This window comes from Schistocerca cancellata, chromosome 1, assembly GCF_023864275.1.
Source record: "Schistocerca cancellata isolate TAMUIC-IGC-003103 chromosome 1, iqSchCanc2.1, whole genome shotgun sequence".
Lineage (NCBI taxonomy): Eukaryota > Metazoa > Arthropoda > Insecta > Orthoptera > Acrididae > Schistocerca > Schistocerca cancellata.
This window is the reverse complement of record NC_064626.1, coordinates 704,738,110-704,756,242: the sequence shown is the minus strand read 5'-3', so window position 1 is coordinate 704,756,242 and position 18,133 is coordinate 704,738,110. Positions and strand designations below refer to the sequence as shown.

Sequence of the window (18,133 nt, the reverse complement as noted above, 5' to 3'; positions counted from 1 at the left end):
GTTCTGTTCTCAGTTGCGCGAATTTCGAATTTCTTGTGGACAAAATAAGTCTGCGATGATTCAAAATTAATGATTACTGCCAATACAGACCCTACAGTTAGCTAATGTACAGGAGCAATGCGGAAATTCTGGTAGCTATTTTATCTGTGAGGACACTACAGATAACTGTTATCTGCTAATACCGATAACGAATCGGCTGCAATCAACCTTCCGAACACGAACTTGTCCCAAAATATTCCATAATTTGACATTTCGCTTATATTTTTAAACAAATTCGAAGGTAGTAATAAACTTTTGGAATGGAAATATCTGAAATGCAGAACAGAACACACTGAACATAGGTCTGAACGTAATAGAACTTTTAAGACTATTCCGACATTAAATAAATGACAAAATCTGTGGTAATTACTGATTGGTCTCTCTGAACATCAGACTCCTGACTATCGCCACGAACGAAGAACTGGTGTAGTATCTCGAGACTTCTTGTTAAAAGCTGAGTGGAAGTAAGTTTTTGTGAAAATTTTGTTACAGAAGTTTGTAAGAGATCTTGTGAAATTGATAGCATAATTAGAAATTTGACAAAGCGTACGAAGACAGTTACAGATAGAAACCAAGCGCGTACTAGTACGCTACAAGTAGCTCCTCAGTAATGTCTGCAACTTAGTTTGTTTTCTGCCATTCTAGATTTATCTTTGACTCAGTTCGCCAGCCTTTTCTAATAGTTACACAGAAGGCAACTGTTACGACATTCTTATGGATAATGGATTATTGCAGACAACATTTCGTACTTGCGGAATTCACGAACACTGTGCCTGCAAAGCGTTAACATGGTGTTGATGTATTCTGTTGTCCATAAATTACTGGTGACAGTCACTATTCGCAGGTACATTACGAACATTAACTGTGAGGATACCGGAAACGTGATGCTGGCAACTGGGAGTTGGTGCCCGCTGCCTTACAGTGAGGTGAAATTTAACAAGTAGTAAAAAACAGAAATGTTAATTTCATTATTAGTACAGTATTTTCGGAACAAATAATAAACCCTCGCATTACTTCACTGACTGATCTGTAACATGGGTTGTCACAACATACTACCGCAAGAAACAGGATTACCAGCTATCGACGATAAGGTTTCGGAAAATCCAAGTTTCCATCATCTTTGACAATCCTGTAAGTAAGCAATAATTCTATAGCTGTGAAAAAATAAACAGTGTCCGACAAGTTCCCGTACCGTTCTCGGCTTGCAATCGTGCTAGCGACAACGAAAATAAAACAGCTGTGCTGTTATCGGGGCTATAGTGTAATCGAAATTATACACATTTATTTTTTCCACCGCTATGTTAGTAACATTAACAGAGAGAACTGTATAAAATAAATTCGGAAAATAATTTTTATGAACATTTCTCGTGGAGAAAATCAGCGTTCTACCTAAAATACTGTAAAAATAGATTAGTAACTCCAAATGAGCAGTTGACGTTCGTAGAGCCATTGCAAATATATATTTTATTGCTTTTGTACGTCCAGCCTTGTGATCGGAGGTCTGTGGGACTTCGGCCGTTCACTTATGTAAGGCAATGAAACAACTGCAGCCGTTCTTGTGATGTCATTTATTGTATGGCTGCCAGTTTCGGTGCTTCAGCGCGCCATCTTCAGGCCTTAGCTGTTAATAGTTGATGGTTAGAGAGAGAACATCACAGTTACACAGTTTTGGCTACTGATGCATCGGCTATACGGATGATGTTAACCCTTTGAGCATCAGCTAAGATCTGAACATGGTGCACTGAAGCGCCGAAACTGGTAACCACACAATAAATGATGTCATAAGGACGGCTATAAGGTGTTTCATTTTCTTACCTATATTTCATATTTCATTATACTGAGCAAGCAGTAAAGGAAACAAAATGAAAATTTGGAGTAGGAATTAAAATCCATGGAGAAGAAATAAAATCTTTGAAGTTTGCCGAAGACACTGTAATTCTGACAGACAGCAAAGGACCTGGAAGAGCAGTTGAACGGAATGGACAGTGTCTTGACAGATAAGATGGACATCAACAAAAGTACAACGAGGATAATGGAATGTGGTCGAATTAAATCAGGCGATGCTGAGGGTATTCGATTAGGAAAAGAGACACTTAAAGTAGTAAATGAGTTTTGCTATTTGGGGAGCAAAATAACTGATGATGGTCGGAGTAGAGAGGATATAAAATGTAGACTGGCTATGGCAAGGAAAGCGTTTCTGAAGAAGAGAAATTTGTTAACATCGAGTACAGATTTATGTGTCAGGAAGCCTTTTCTGAAAGTATTTATATGGAGTGTAGCCATGTATGGAAGTGAAAGATGGACGATAAGCACTTTAGACAAGAAGAGAATAGAAGCTTTCTAAATGTGGTGCTACAGAAGAATGCTGAAGATTAGATGGGTAGATCACGTAACTAATGAGGAGGTACTGAATAGAATTGGAGAGAAGAGAAACTTGTGGTACAACTTGACTAGAAGAGGAGATCGGTTGATAGAGCACGTTCTGAGGCATCGACGAATCCCACCAATTTAGTACTGGAGGGAAGCGTGGAGGGTAAAAGTCATAGAGGGAGAACAAGACATGAATGCGCTAAGCAGATTCAGAAGGATGTAGGTTGCAGTATTTATTCAGAGATGAAGGGGCTTGCACAGGATAGAATAGCATGGAAAGATGCATCAAACCAGTCTCTGGACTGAAGACCACAACAACAACACATTTCATTGCGGTCAAGACTGTTTTAATACAGTTTCAAATTCAGACGACTTGAAATAAGACATAAGGAGAGTATAGAGTGTCCATATTGCTGATATCCGCATTAAATGCGGGTTGTAAGAAAACTACATGTACAAAATTTTGAAATGTTTAGAGGAGATAAAAAGAAACACTTTTTTAAGCGACAGAATGTCACAGATGCACCGTCTCACTAGAGGTCTGTGAAGATTTTGACGCTAGTGTTGTTCCTCAACCTGCGTGTGAAGAATATTATCTTAGAGATGTTGCTGAAAAGTCGACCGTTCACATTAATGCACAACCAACATCTGCGTTCAAGTAATTGTCCAACATGCTGAAAACAACCAGACGTTTCACGAGTAATGGATGCAGTTTCAGCCAAACGGACAATCAGTTCTTGTAGAGTCTGTCGGTGTCTCGTACACCAGGCGCTTCATCTTCCCCCACAAAAAGAAATCTGTGTGCGTGAGACCGGGAGAACGTGGTGACCACGCACTGGTCCACAACCTGCAATCCAACAATTTGGGGAAACGTTATCTAAATGTTCTTTGATATCAATGGCAAGGTATGATGTCACCTCGTCATGCTTGAATCATAAGCGTTGCCTGGCTGTTAGCGGGACATTCTCAAACATTTCCGATGGTGCTTCACGAAGAAAGATACGGTAATTTCCTCCAACGAGCATATTGACCAGGAGATAAAGGCCATATCAGATGGTCGTGAGCAATGCAATCATTAGCAAGAAAATATCAGTTGTGCATTAATGCAAACAGACGACTTTTCCTGCACACTGCTAAAGCAGTATTCATCACATGGCAATTGGACCACCGGTTCTGAATATCGCTAGTGTCAAAACCTGCATGGATCCCTAGCGGGAAGTTGTGCATCTGTGATATTTTTGATACAGACTAGTTAAATTGTGTTTCTTTCCTCGTCTCTAAAGACATTTAAACTTTGTTTACGTAGTTTTTTTTTTTACCCTGTGTATAAATGTCTTGCGGGACAGTGGTTTTGGTCTCAATGTTTACTGACATTAACATTACCGTACAACAAATGAAATACGTTATTCGTAAGTATTTAACGACATGTGATGCTGCGGAAACATGATGTCACTCGAAATACATTTACACTAGCTGAAAAAAAGTATCCAGACACCTCTAGGTAACGGGGAACTGATCACCAGATGTCACGAGAGTCGAACCGGCCAGTATAAAAGGAGGCGGGAAGCATTTTATTGTCAGTAAGGAAAAAGTAACTGCAGAATGGCTCTATCGGGAGTGTTCAGTGACTTGGAATGTGGACTAATCATTGGATGCCACCTGAGAAACAAATCCATCACGGGCATTTCAACCCTTCAGGGTCTTATCCGCCATCGACGCTCTGTATCATCTGAATCAGAAGCATGCGGCGGGAAAAGCGATTGTGTAGTTTCGACCTTCGAGCGGAAAGACCTTTTTGTGAGCAATTCAGATTTCGGTTTTCACTTAACTGAAATCTGTTTAGTAACCTAACTGATCCACAAAGTATTGTATAGACGCTTTCAATTCGGTAAGTAATGTTATATCGAAATACAATTTTCTGAGTTTCTCTGAATAGTCTTTAGTTAATACCTGACGGTGGAAACTATATAATGTAGCCTGCTTCGTGTCGAAAATAAAACAACTTAAGTTTTGTCAGGGCTTAACGACTCTTCTCTGACCTTTATCTGTTTACTTGGGATGTGTTTGTTCAAGTGGACGATAAGTTTAAACTTGTTATACAACTCCTCTATGCCCTTGTTCTCCTTTTATTTACAGGTAATGCGCTAGTAACTGCTCATCTACTGTACCTATCATAAAAACTCTTCTACTTTTCTTGTAAGATTTTTCGCATGTAGTAATTACTGTCGTTATAATGCGACGTAGTCTCTGGTCCTCTCTCTACACAGAATGTACACAATGTCAGATGTACTCGTTGACGTCGGAGTGTTATTAATCGAGATGTCAATTCCGGGACTTTCCTCTGAAAAATCTGACGAATAACAAATGATAATCCTTATTTTACTGTTCTTTATATATTTTGTTCACGATTCGATTTTAGTAGTTGTGGGCTAGCAAATGTTCATTTGCAGATCTAATAATTCCGCCGAATCTAAAAACATCACACCTTTTCTGCCAGTCCATGAGGCTGTTCCACTGCTTTACAGGTCACTGAAACTACTGAGTTCAACACGAACTTAACATTACATAGGATGTTTATGTTGATGTTAATAGAGCATTCTTTCGTGTTTAATATCTCCTTTCACAAAAGGACACAATTAAAACACATGAACTAGTTAAATGAAGCAGGTTTATAAAAGAGCAATCAGCCAAAAGTAGCAATAACGTGCAATTAAGTTGTTCATTGAACTGATTTTTTGCAAAATGCGGAATTTTTTACCTCGAAGTCGTTAATGAAAAAAAATTTAATCATCTTTGCAAATTTATTCATCATTTTGATGCAGAAGTCACGTGAATACAGTGCCAAATAAAGTGACTTGGGACGAAGCAGAAATTGTCGCCGTGTAGTTTCTAACTTCGATGCACAAAAAGAAAGGTTCATAAACTCCGTATCCGGCGATAAATGCAGCTGGGAGCTGCCAGGTTTCATACTGTATAACGCATGTCGTTAACGAGGCACTAGTGGAATTATCAAAGTCTAAAACAAACACAACGATGTGGGGTGCACATTATTCAGCAGTTTTTTCGACAGCTGAAACAGCGTGGGAAATGTTGGAAGCTGGGTAAACAGAGTTCCGCATGAGGTTATTGACAAAGCATGACGCGCGTATCTGGGAGTATGCCTTTATCTGATATGCCGGAAATTTGCTTTTCTGAAGCAAAATGCGACTAGAGACGAAACAACGCCGTTACGCAATAATCTTCGTAACACTGCATAGCTTGTCAGACAAACGAAAGCCTAAGTTTCACGTGAGCAAGAGGGTGACGCATGTAGGTGTGGGGCTGGCCGTTTCTGAAAACTGGTGTACTCCGGCACCACACTTTTTTGAAGCGCACAGGGAACCCACGCTGAGATCTCTTAAGTTTTCTACGGAAGTGAAGTTAAATAAACAACAAGCGATGGCTGTCTTCTTGGAAGTCAAAGTTCGTTTGGATAATTTTCCACCACGATGTTTCTCTTTGTTACCAAAATGACGTGTATGCATGAAATATTTACGCTTCTGGGAAACATAATTTTCTTATTTTTTTGTACTGTTTTATAGCTTATACACAATCCTACGTTAATCTATATACTGTAACAATTAAGCGGTCCTGCATTTCTTGTTGCCGGCCGCGGTGGCCGAGCGGTTCTAGGCGCTTCAGTCCGGAACTGCTACGGTCGCAGGTTCGAATCCTGCCTCGGGCATGGTTGTGTGTGATGTCCTTAGGTTAGTTAGGTTTAAGTAGTTCTAAGTTCTAGGGGACTGATGACCTCAGATGCTAAGTCCCATAGTGCTCAAGAGCCATTTTTGCATTTCTTGTTGTTGCTAACTATCGCAATTTTTCCATTATAAACCAAGTCTACGAAATTATTAGTGCTCTGAAACAGTGATGTGGAAAAGAGCTCAGAATAATGTGAAAGCAATAATAATAGTTAACAACCAAAGAAAATTATTTTTCTCACAACAGATTTAAGTTTTCAAATTTCATGTGAACTTGTCATCTTCAGAATAAAAGGTGATCTCGGAGGTTTCGGCATGTAAAAAAAAAAAAAAAAGTGTGTAAAATAAAGTCGTAAATTCTCTCGTCAATTATTTAATATTCTGTAAGTTCGCAGACAAAGTCATTTTCGTGTATTAGGAAAACCAAGTGTCCTTACCAGTACAAAAACTACCTGTGTTCATTTAGGAAACACTTCCCATATCCATTGTATTCAAATTTCGCGAATGGTCTTCTTTCTCGGCGGGAAGGAGTTACGACGTTTAATAATCTATCATAATACATACATGATTTGTTCAAAGGACTTATATGTTTGTGAAAATGGTGTTACCACAATGACGTATCGTTGGAAAACACATACGGCATAGAACAATGACTATTTTGGTTAAAGATCGGTCTTTCTTTCTATTGACACCGTGACGCTCGAAGTTCTGTCACCAAGCTTGTCATTAATCTAAAAAACGTATTATTTGTCCTGGCTTTTAACATGACCGTAAATCTTACCGCCTAATGCATGCAACTAGTTTAACTGGAAGGCGACATTACTGCGCTTTTCTACCGCTGGTCTGCAGCAGGTGCTATTCTTATGCCACCGATACGTTTGGTCTATTACCTAAGTGAGTAATCTTAAGAGGATGGTTAAGCCGAAAAGAACACATTGAAACCTACGATCAGATTCTTCAGCCTTTACTCCAAAGCAAAAATTGTACAGTTGCCGTGGGTTACTTCTCTGACACTATTTGCTAATTTGAGACACGCAAGTGTAATGCGCAGCTAGCTGCCAACTTACCGTGCTGCTCGCTGCTTTTCTTCCCCATGGCGGCTAGGCTATGACTGAGGCGAAGCTACAAGCCAGCTACAACGGTTATCGGCTTATCTTCAGCAGAATACGATAGCCAGTCCGCAGATAAGGTTCGCGAGGCGGTGCATTTTCCTAGTCTTTCTGAAACCGGTCTCTTCCTCAAACGTTTCCGGCCCAAGTACACTTACTGCCTACTGCAGAAGAAGATTTGTGTAGCATTCGTGAGACATTAGTTGCAATACAGCGGAGGAGCGCTTTACCACAGTAACAGCAAACAGCCAGGATTTAGTCTCTGAAGTTCAACTCTATTCACAATAACCCGTAATCAACCGAAAACCATATTCTCAACAATTCTGGAAATACAGTGAGACAGTATATCCTATTCTGCGTAGTGTGGCTCGTATATCTTTCGGAATAATGGCTTTTTCTGTTCGTTTTGAAAGACTATTGTCTAAGGCAGGTTCAAATGGCTCTGAGCACTATGGGACTCAACTGCTGTGGTCATAAGTCCCCTAGAACTTAGAACTACTTAAACCTAAATAACCTAAGGACATCACACACATCCATGCCCGAGGCAGAATTCGAACCTGCGACCGTAGCGGTCGTGCGGTTCCAGACTGTAGCGCCTTTAACCGCTCGGCCACTCTGGCCGGCTGTCTAAGGCAGGGCCAACAAAACTTTGTCGTTCGAATTCTGTGAAAAAAGATACCTTCCCGAAAACTTTTGTTGGTTGTAATCATATTCACAACAGTAACTGCTTTAAAAACACCGCTATTGATTGGATTCACTAATAAATGTTTAATAGATATCCTTTGATTACTTCATGCATGCAGTTTCTGCAAGTACACCGTCATTGTTGAACAGTAGTTGTGTGGGAAATTCGAGCGACTAGTTACATATTACATGGTTTAAATTTTATTTCATCCGCCACCAATCTCTCAGGATCACTCAGCCATTTTTCGCGATTAGTGTACCCTCTATCAGCATTACAAACCACTGCGTAGCAATTTGTTGTTACATTATGACTGATTACTAGGGAGCGGATTTTTATATGTTTAAATACTTTAAAATATTTTATTCGTTATGTAGGAAAAATATAATAAGTGTGCATAAAAATGCAAAAAAAAAACCATTTTATTTCAATATTGCAAAACTTACTTAGGTTAAAAAATAATTCACCATCATGGTGATGTAGTGGTAAGTTGAAAGAACTCAGTGTTGCAGTGAACCACAAAAACTTATTTTAAGTTTTTCGTCGCAGACCAATGTCAGTTGTTTCGAAATAATGCACGACACTGGGAAAAGGACCTGTGAACATCACATGATGATAGTCATGCATATTTCGTCAAAGAAACGTCACTGGCACATACATTTACAATTTCTCCAACATCTTTCTTCTCCTTCCAAAACTTTGTCAATTTGACATATAGTATGCCATTCACCACTTTTTTCAATTACACGTTTAAATTTCTTTTTAATAGCTTCCACTTTTGGACTTTTGAGTGAACTAATTTTTTCTTCTGTGTCATGCACCTCATTAACAGTCTCAGTTAACGAGCTGGTTGATGTTTCTAATTTTTTGACAGAGTGAAATTAAAAACCCCAATTTGCAGACATGTAACACAATTCATGTTTAGAGTACTGCCGTTGAGTAAGTTCTGAAGAATTTGATTCGTAGAAGCGTCATCATTATTTAGTTCGTCAGTAACCGATTCAACCTTTTCAAAATTGTTTGCATAATACACTGTTGCTTCCAACCATGTCTCCCAACGTGTAACTATGGATGTGGGGTGGAAGTGAAAGATCTGGATTTTTGGCTCTGAACAAATCATTTCTTTTTGGCGCTCTCACAAACACTTTTTTGGTAATGTGAGATCAATTTGTCCATTTTTGGATACAATATACGTATCTGCTCACATACTCCGTGTAAACCAAGTACTATACAAGTCACGTAAATCATGCGTGGGGAGCTTACAGACAGGCCTTCGGTTGTGTTCTTCATATACAGACCAGCATCCGTAAGTAAAACACTACAACTATCACCCCTGTTCAGCCATAACAACTGCAGAGATTCACTGAATAAGCGAGCCATTGTTACGTGATTGATGCTGACTTTTTTTACATTCTAACAGAAAACACCGCTTGGGAACTATTTCACGATTTTTCTAGCACGCCTATCACATTTCCCACTTTTCTACCCGCTAGAATCTGGCAGTTAGTCAATGATTACTCAACTTCTTTTTTCACATTCTGTTTATCTTTCTTAGTGTTCTTCGTAACAGACAGGCACATAAAATTTTCTTAATGTTGATTCTGCTGGTGTTTCAAAATACGTGTTTCATAAGAAAATTTCTGAGCGCTGGACATCTCAATTTATATACTGGAATATCACGTGAAAGAAAATTGTTGAGTAAATCTTCATAATATTCCGAACTTTTTGAAACTAGGGTAAGTGAAAAAGAAGCTGCTTCACCTAAAAGAACTTGACTAGAAGCGGCCATTCTATGTTTACTACCTGCTAAATGCCACAAGACTTGAGATCACTGGTCTGAATTTACTGACTTCCGATATTTTTGACAGACTAGAATTCTTCCATCAATTGTAACGAAGCCACTAACATATTGTTAACAAACGTGAACGAATACTTTACTTTCGGCACTGTCACTAATAACTTTACTTAAGACATGGTACTGTATAAAAGCTATGCTTTAAAGAAGACGAAGGCAATTACTGAACACTATTGTGCATATTGCATCAGCCGTGCACATCATAAATAAGGGATTCCCCTTTCAGACGGCGAGACAGTACGTGTAGTAGAGGTCACTCAGAACGCAATATGTTTACGAATTAATTTTATTCAAACTGCTTTCTCATAATATGACAATGCATGAGATTTTTTTGTTAAATTTAAGAATTTTAACAAAGGAAAGTGAGAAAGTACATGTTTTAGCTAAATTATTTAAACTGTTTATTTACATGGAATATTACAAAAATATGTATTATTACGTGAAATAGAATTTGTATACGACTGAAGTGTGCCTTTTGGGAATTTCTGCCTTAGCTAAAAGTTTTTGTCTCCAAGCAAAAAAATTATTTATTTACCTACAAATCCGTACTCTGCTGATTATTAACTTTTATATGAGTGTAGTTCCTTTAGACGTCGAAATTATTAAGTGTGCTGCATTAAGCGTTGAAATACTAGATGGACGTTAAATCTTTCTTCCAAGAAAATGCAAGTAAGTAGGCACATCCAACGTATAACTAATGAAGCAGACACGCAGGCATTTAGTCTCTTAAAAGGTAGCCATGCCTATAGTGTAGTGAACAGTATCACTAATACTCTGCACGTTATGTATATGCAGGGTGATTCCTTGATGATGTTACAAACTTTCAGGGATGATGGAGAATGGTAGATGTATCAATATGAGATAACTGACGACCAAATCGAAAGTTACAAGCGAAAATCGTTCTGATACCTCTGACAATGGATTTCTTCTACTGCAAGCTCTTTGCTTTCCGTCTTTTGACAGAAAGTAGTTTGGACGAAAACGGGTAAAAGTGTCCAGTAAACATAGGCTCTGAAGTGCACACCCTAACAGCTATGAGCACTTGTTCATTTTTGCTACTGTGAAACTCATCTGTTCTACTGAACAAATGCTCATAGATGTTAAGATACGCATTTTAGAGACAATGTTACTAGGGTTTTTGTTTTGTTTTGGTCCAGACTACCTTCTTCCAAAATATGGAATGCAAAGAGCTTGCAGTAAACGAGGTCCACTCTCAGAGGTATCGGAACGATTTTCGCTAATAACTTTCGATCCGGTCGTTTCCGGGCCAGGGTCCCTTACCTCAAATTGGTACATTTACCATTCTCCACCATCCATGATAGTTTGTAATACCATCACGAAGTCACCCTGTATAGATGAACGTGATAATCTGCCGCCGAACTCTAATCGCAGACGCTAGCGGCCCACCACAACTTTCTGTCCCGTGTCTACCTTCTCATCTCAGACCAGCACTTAAATTCCATGCCGTCGGTTACTTGTTCGATGTATTCTAGTCTCTGTCTTCTCCTACAGTTTTTGCTTTCTACATCTTCTGAGATCATGTAAGCTCTTCCTTTATGTCTTACCACATGTTCTCTCATGCTGTCCCTTTTTCTAGTCCGTGTTTAGCAAATAACCTTTCCTCGTCGGTTCTGCGGAGGAATTACTCATTTATTGAACTATAAATGGATTTAAATTTCCGTATCCTTCTGTAACATCACATCTTAAACCCTTCGATTGTCTTCTTTTCCCGTTCTCAATCCATGATTCACTTCAATACAGTACTGATCTCCAGACGAACATTATCAGAAATTTCGGCCTCAAATTAGGCCTATGTTTGACACCAGTAGGAAACAATAAAATTCTCGCTAAATAATCACGACGGGAAAAATCAGAGTAATTAGAGCTCTTCCTATGCATTACTCCTGAATGGAACCGAAAAGTTTAGTTAACAAACATTATTATTGCGGTTTTTTTACTCACTGTTGGGAATAGGAGTCCCAATCTATAGTAGGTGCTAATATACGACTAATACACCAAAGATACTTTTAGGTTGTTACAAAGATGCCACACCGTAAGGTGACTTGCAAAGCATGGATGAGAAGATGTAGATGAATGAAGGTGCCTTGCGGAGCACAGATGTAGATGCAGATGAATGAAGAAATGCAAATTTAAAATTAAGTAAGTAACTGCCAAATGAACTTCTATCTTGATATTACATTTCTTCTATTCTTTGGGAATGCTTCAGCTTGAAAAGTTTTGCGGTGAACACATGCAGGTTGCGTTAGGCGTTCGACCTTGCAGTAAGTCATATATATGTACGACAAGAGTTTTTGGAAGAAAACACTGAAGTATAATGGCATTTTTGCCTTTTATAAGGAAGATCAGGAAATTGAGGATATTTTTATCTGCAGAATGTGGCTTGCAAGAAGGGCGTAGCTACCTGTTACCACTCCTGATTATGTTTGATGATGATGATGATGTTTGTTTAGTGGGGCGCCCAACTGCGCGATCATCAGTGCCCGTACAAAGTTCCAATTTTGACGCAGTCCAATTCTTACACAGTCCTATTAGCCACTGTCACGAATAATGATGATGGTGATGAAATGATGAGGACAACACAAACACCCAGTCCCCAGACAGGTCCTGATCATGTGGTACTGCTTTAGGCTACATATGAAAAATGGTCTAAATTTTTGATGCAGTGAAGAAAACTGTAACGGTGGCCCATCCACTAGATAACGAAGTTAAATTCGACGATTCTTGGAGTTCTCTTCGAGAAGAGAAAACCATATGCCTGCGTCAGGTACTTATTTCTTCCTTCCGCTCATTTGTTAAATCATCTGTGAAGATTCTAACAAAATGCATTAAAAATACACACCTTACACGTTATTCCGAGGATACTAGCGCTATTAATACAATGTATGAGTATTTATCACTGTCATTACGCTAGATTATCGCGTTGTGGGTTTACCACACTAGAAGAAAGATACACTTACATGTTTGTTATGTTATTTAAAAATGGAAAAAAGCAATTCCACATTATTTCTGCTAGCAATTGTTACGAACATACTAGTAATGTGTGGTAGCTCTCAACTATGGATCGTATGGATTCAGTTCGCTAGCACCAACTTTCGAACTCCATTCTGATTTTTGCAGTGATTTTGACGGCTACTAGATGCAGACAGTTTTTCACAGAAGCTGGTTTTCATGTATCTGGCTAGGTGAGCGTCATGATGAGGATAACACACACACCCAGTCCCCGGGCAGGTCCTGATCATGTGGTACTAATTTAGGCTACATATGAAAATCGTCTAAATTTTTGATGCAGTGAAGAAAACGTTAATGGTGATCCGTTCACTGGATAACGAAGTTGAATTCGACGATTCTTGGAGTTCTTCTCTTCGAGAAGGGAAAACCATGTGCCTGCGTCAGGTACTTATTTCTTCCTTCCGTTCATTTTTTAAATCATCTGTGAAGATTCTAACAAAATGCATTAAAAATACACACCTTACACGTTATTCCGAGGATACTAGCGCTATTAATACAATGTATGAGTATTCAGCATTGTCATTGCGCTAGATCATCGCGTTGTGGTTTTACCACAATAGAAGAAAGATACAGTTACATGTTTGTTATTTTACAATGTAAAAAACGCAATGCAATATTAATTTAGCTAGCAATTGTTACGAGCATACTAGTAATGTGTGGTTGCTCTCAACTATGGATCGTATGGATTCAGTTCGCTAGCTAGTTTCGAGCTCCCTTCTGATTTTTGCAATGATTTGAAGGGCTACTGGATGGAGACAGTTTTTTCACAGAAGCTGGTTTTCCTGTATCTGGAAAGGTGAGTCGTCATAACGTGTTCCCCGTTTGCGGAGAAAACTGAATGGTTTCATGTACCCGGACATGATGGGGCAATGGCTTATGCCACAATTACAGCAAGGCATTGGAGATATCATTTTGCGACAAGACGGTGCTCCACCACATGTCCTCTCGTATGTTCTTGATTACCTCAATGCCGCAGTGCCTCAAAGCTGAATTGGCCGTGCTTCCCATCATGACTCATGTCTTCTTCACTAGCCCCCACAGTCCTCTGACTTAACTATATATGGTTTCTTCTTATCGGATTATGTCAAAGTTTATGTGTTCCTCTCCCACTGCCATCCAATTAGGAGGAGTTGTAAGTAAGTATAATTAATGCAGTCGTTGGTATCGGACATGAAATGTTAGGACCTGTATGACAACAGCTTCACTATCGTATTGACAAACTGCGCCCACATTGAGCATCCATAATACGAGTTAAAAATTTGGAGAGATGCTATATCCACAGATACGTATCTATTTTCTGCATGTCTTTTAGTTTTCGCGCAGTAGTCTTCTGAAAGTCTGGAGGTCTTACAGATAACCCTGTATTTAACCATGGGTGCGTAGATAAGTAGGCCTGCTGTTTAACACTACTGCAGGGTACAAAACAATGGCATCGATTGATAGAGTTGTTGGATGTACTTCTGAGGGATATGGTGCCAAATTCTGTCCAAATTGGCACGTTAGATCGCCAACATCCCGAGCTGATTGGAGGGCCCTGCCCATAATGCTCCACACGTTCTCAATTGGGAAGAAATCTGGCGACCATGCTGGTCATGTTAGGGTTTGGTAATAACGAAGCCAAGCAGTGTTTTGCGCGGGTGGGCAGTATCTTGCTGAAATGTACGGCCGGGATGGCTTGCCATGAAGGTCAACAAAACGGGGCTCAGAATACCGTCTGAGTACCGATGTGCTAAATATATATGCGCGTATAACAACCGGTGATGTCCTGCTACGAAAAGAAATGCCACCCTAGAGCACCAATCCTCATTGTCGTGCCGCACGGCGGGCGACAGCCAGAATGGTATCCCACCATGGGCGGGGCCTCTCCAAACACGTCTTCGCTGGACGTCGACTCTCAGTTCGAATCGGGACTCATTACTGAGGACAATTCTACTTCAGTCAATGAGATTCCAGGCTTAAGGCATGTCTGGAGACTCTCCGAAAACATTCGGATACCAACCTAACTGTTGCACGCCGTACAACCCGACAACCAAGAGTGATGGTCTGTGGCGCCATTTATTTTCATGGTAGGACCCCTTTGGTTGTCATCCGATGCACCCTTACAACACAGCGGTACATCGACGATATTCTGAGCCCCGTCTTGTAGCCCTCACGGCAAGCCATCTTGGGCTTACATTTCAGCAAGATAATGCCCGCCCGCACACGGCGAGTTTTATACTGCTTGTCTTTGTGTTTGCAAAATCCTACCTAGACCAGCAAAATCGCTGGATCTCTCCCCGACTGCGAAAGTTTGGAGAATTATGGGCAAGGCCCTCCAACCAGCTCGAGATTTTGACAGTCTAACGTGCCAATTGGACAGAACTTGGCACGATATCCCTCAGGAGGACTCCAACAACTCTGTCATCAGTGCCAAGCAGATAAATCACCCAATTTTTCTGTAATTGTAATCATTTATTTGTCTGTATATGTACATAACATCTACGGAATTCCATCTCATTCGAATAATTCTTTCGTGGTGCGTCAGTTTTTTTGCCTTACAATGTATATACATCACTTTGTAAACCCACCTACATAGACTGTAGACGTTGATCAGGAGTCTTGTTCCATCGAAGAGCTCTCTAGGTCAAAAATAAAAACCTCCTATCCGGCTTTGAAGCAGTCACGCCAAAACATTCCGACTGGCGTGAAACTGGGACTTACATGAGTTGGATGGGCAGCCAGATTAATATTGATCTACGTATGTCTCATACGTATCATGCGCTTTTAACTCGTACTTTTTAGGTCACATTCGACGTATTAATTGGACGAATGCATCATGTGAGGTACATTGTCTATTGTTCATAAATTGACGGAAGTCACCTTAGATGATTTATCATGTGTTGATATACACTACCTGACAAAATAAGTGAAGCATCCAGAAAACATGGCCGGATGTCAAGGGTATGTAAATTACTAGAATTGTAATTCTCTGTGTCATATAGAAATGGGTGCGTTAGTGTTGTTCGTGTTTAGTGTTGTTACTAGGCCTGACAGTTCATATAACGGGCGTGAAAGAATCAGATATTGCGTTATCACTGTAAAGGACACGTACACGTATGGGACAGCGTTATCAACGCATGACAGAGTTTGAAACTGGCGTCACAGTGGGTTTCCATTTGGCCGGCTGGCCGAATCGTGCAATATCCAGCTTTATGAGGCATTTGGATGTGACACTGGCCCGATGTTGGACTGCATGGGAACATAAGGCCGGCATACTCGTCGCCAAGGATCTGACCGACGACGTCTGCCACCAATACGGAGGATCACAGTATTGTGTGCCAAATATATCGTAAACCCTGTAACTTTCTGAGTCACCCCGCACCATTGATCGGAGACTGGTACCAGCCGGACTAGGGAATTACCGTCCGATGCGTAGTCTGCCTTTCACACCAGAATATAAACGGGTGTACTCGTAGTGGTGCTGTGGCCGGGAAGCACTGACAGCTGAAGAAGGCAGTCGTATTGCGTTCAGCGCTGCACTACGCCGGATCATCGACGACGAATATGGGAGAGCTCGCATTCTTCCATGTTTTGGAGAGGCACTGCGGTGTTACTGCTCTCGTCATGGGCAGCCGTATCACTTCAAATCACACCTGGTAGTGATTGAGGGAACTCTGACGGCACAACAGTATGCCACGAACGTGTTTCCTCCTCATGTGTTATCTCTCATGCGACAGTATCATGATGCCATTTTTCAACAGGCCAACGCACGTCAACACACAGTTTTTGTCTCTATAACTGTCTGTGGGATGGTGGGGTCGTACTGTGGCCAGCATGTTCAGTTGACATATCCCCGCTAGAACACGTGTGGAACCAGTTCGGACGCCAGTGTCGTCCCAGGAACAAACTCCAGGATATCAAGCGCCAACTACAGCAATTGTGGACGAGCTTGCCTCAGGGGAGAATACAACAGCTTTCTGACACCCTTCCTAACCGAAATAATGCATGCTTTCAGACCAGAGGGTGAACTACGTCAGAGGCCATAATGCGAAGTGGGCTGAGTTTTCAAGTTCTTTGGGAATGTGACTCGTTTTTGTAATAGTTCTTTGTAAATGTGACTCGATTTTGTAATAACCAAAATAACTCCAAATTCCCTCTCAACCCATGAACGTTCATTCCACTTCGACCTCCCTTTCTGGATGCTTCGCTTTTTTGTCATGCAGTTTAGTTAGCAATAAGATAAGTCTCTAATCATACGGGGCGGGATTGTACGGGGATATGTTTCGAAGTATGGTGGTCTCCAGAGGCTCTTTAACTACATTTCCTTTGATTTCTTACAGCCATTTATCTCTGTATCCGTATTACACCGGAAATATTTGTCCAATAATGCCAACGACGACAGTACGGGCTCTGTTTCTTGTTTTGGAACAAACTTGTTCCATTCACTCATTGTACTTGTTGATAATAGCAATATTGAGACTGAGCACAAACTCAGATTGTTTCAAGGATAGTAAACGAAATCGGCCGTGCCATTTCAAAGGAACCATCCCGGTATTTGCCTGGAGCGATTTAGGGAATCTGGATGGCCGCAAGCGGATTCGAACTGTCGTCCTCCCGAATGCGAGTCCAGTGCGCTAACCGATGCCCCACCTCGTTCGATCTCTTCGCCCTCAACCTTAGATTCGGCACTGTTCGGTCTATCCCTGGTTTGTTTTTCGGAAGTTTTAGTTGTACGTTAACATTGATACGCAGCAGTATGGGTAGGTTTACTGACGAAGTGTTGACCGAGGTGCACCTCGTGACGGGTGCACAGATTGCAACGGAAGAATGGCAAAATTCTATGCTGAGTTGTTCCCGCAGCAACGGCAACCAAACCACATTAATTTTGTATCTGTGCACGGAGGCCTACGAGAAACTAAATCCTTTCGCGTTTTGTTGATAGCACATTACACGAGTTTTCATTGCTGTGCAGATATTTTCACAGAAGCTACGGTAAATGTGGTAAAAATTTTTATAAATCGTAATGACATTATTGCCTCGTAACAAGCCGTAGAAGACCACGTGTCGCTTATAAGAAAATATGCAATAAATATACTTGAAGTGGACTTAGGGCTCATCTGTACAAAGTGAAATTTTCTTAGATAATATTCTGTGAATAATGGAAAGGTATCCAATAAACATTGTAAACCTGTCACCACATGGTACGTAGGTGGAATTTTAATTTATGGCGCGTCGTTCAAGCACAGGTGTTGCAAACTTGAAAAGAACTAGGTTTGATGCTTTATAGCACAAAACGGATTTTATACACCATTTTATACAACACAGAAAG

At 40.5% G+C, this 18,133-nt stretch overlaps 1 protein-coding gene across 1 annotated transcript in view; it reads right to left on the bottom strand.

Annotated features, from left to right (window-relative positions):
* The window catches only part of LOC126184683 (choline transporter-like protein 4), a 264,367-nt gene extending 257,070 nt beyond the window's left edge, over positions 1-7,297 (bottom strand). Inside the window, exon 1 of the mRNA XM_049927179.1 lies at positions 7,217-7,297. Within this exon, the coding sequence (XP_049783136.1) occupies positions 7,217-7,244 (28 nt within the window). The 5' untranslated portion in view covers positions 7,245-7,297. The remainder of the gene's footprint in view (positions 1-7,216) is intronic.
* Positions 7,298-18,133: the final 10,836 nt, after the last annotated feature.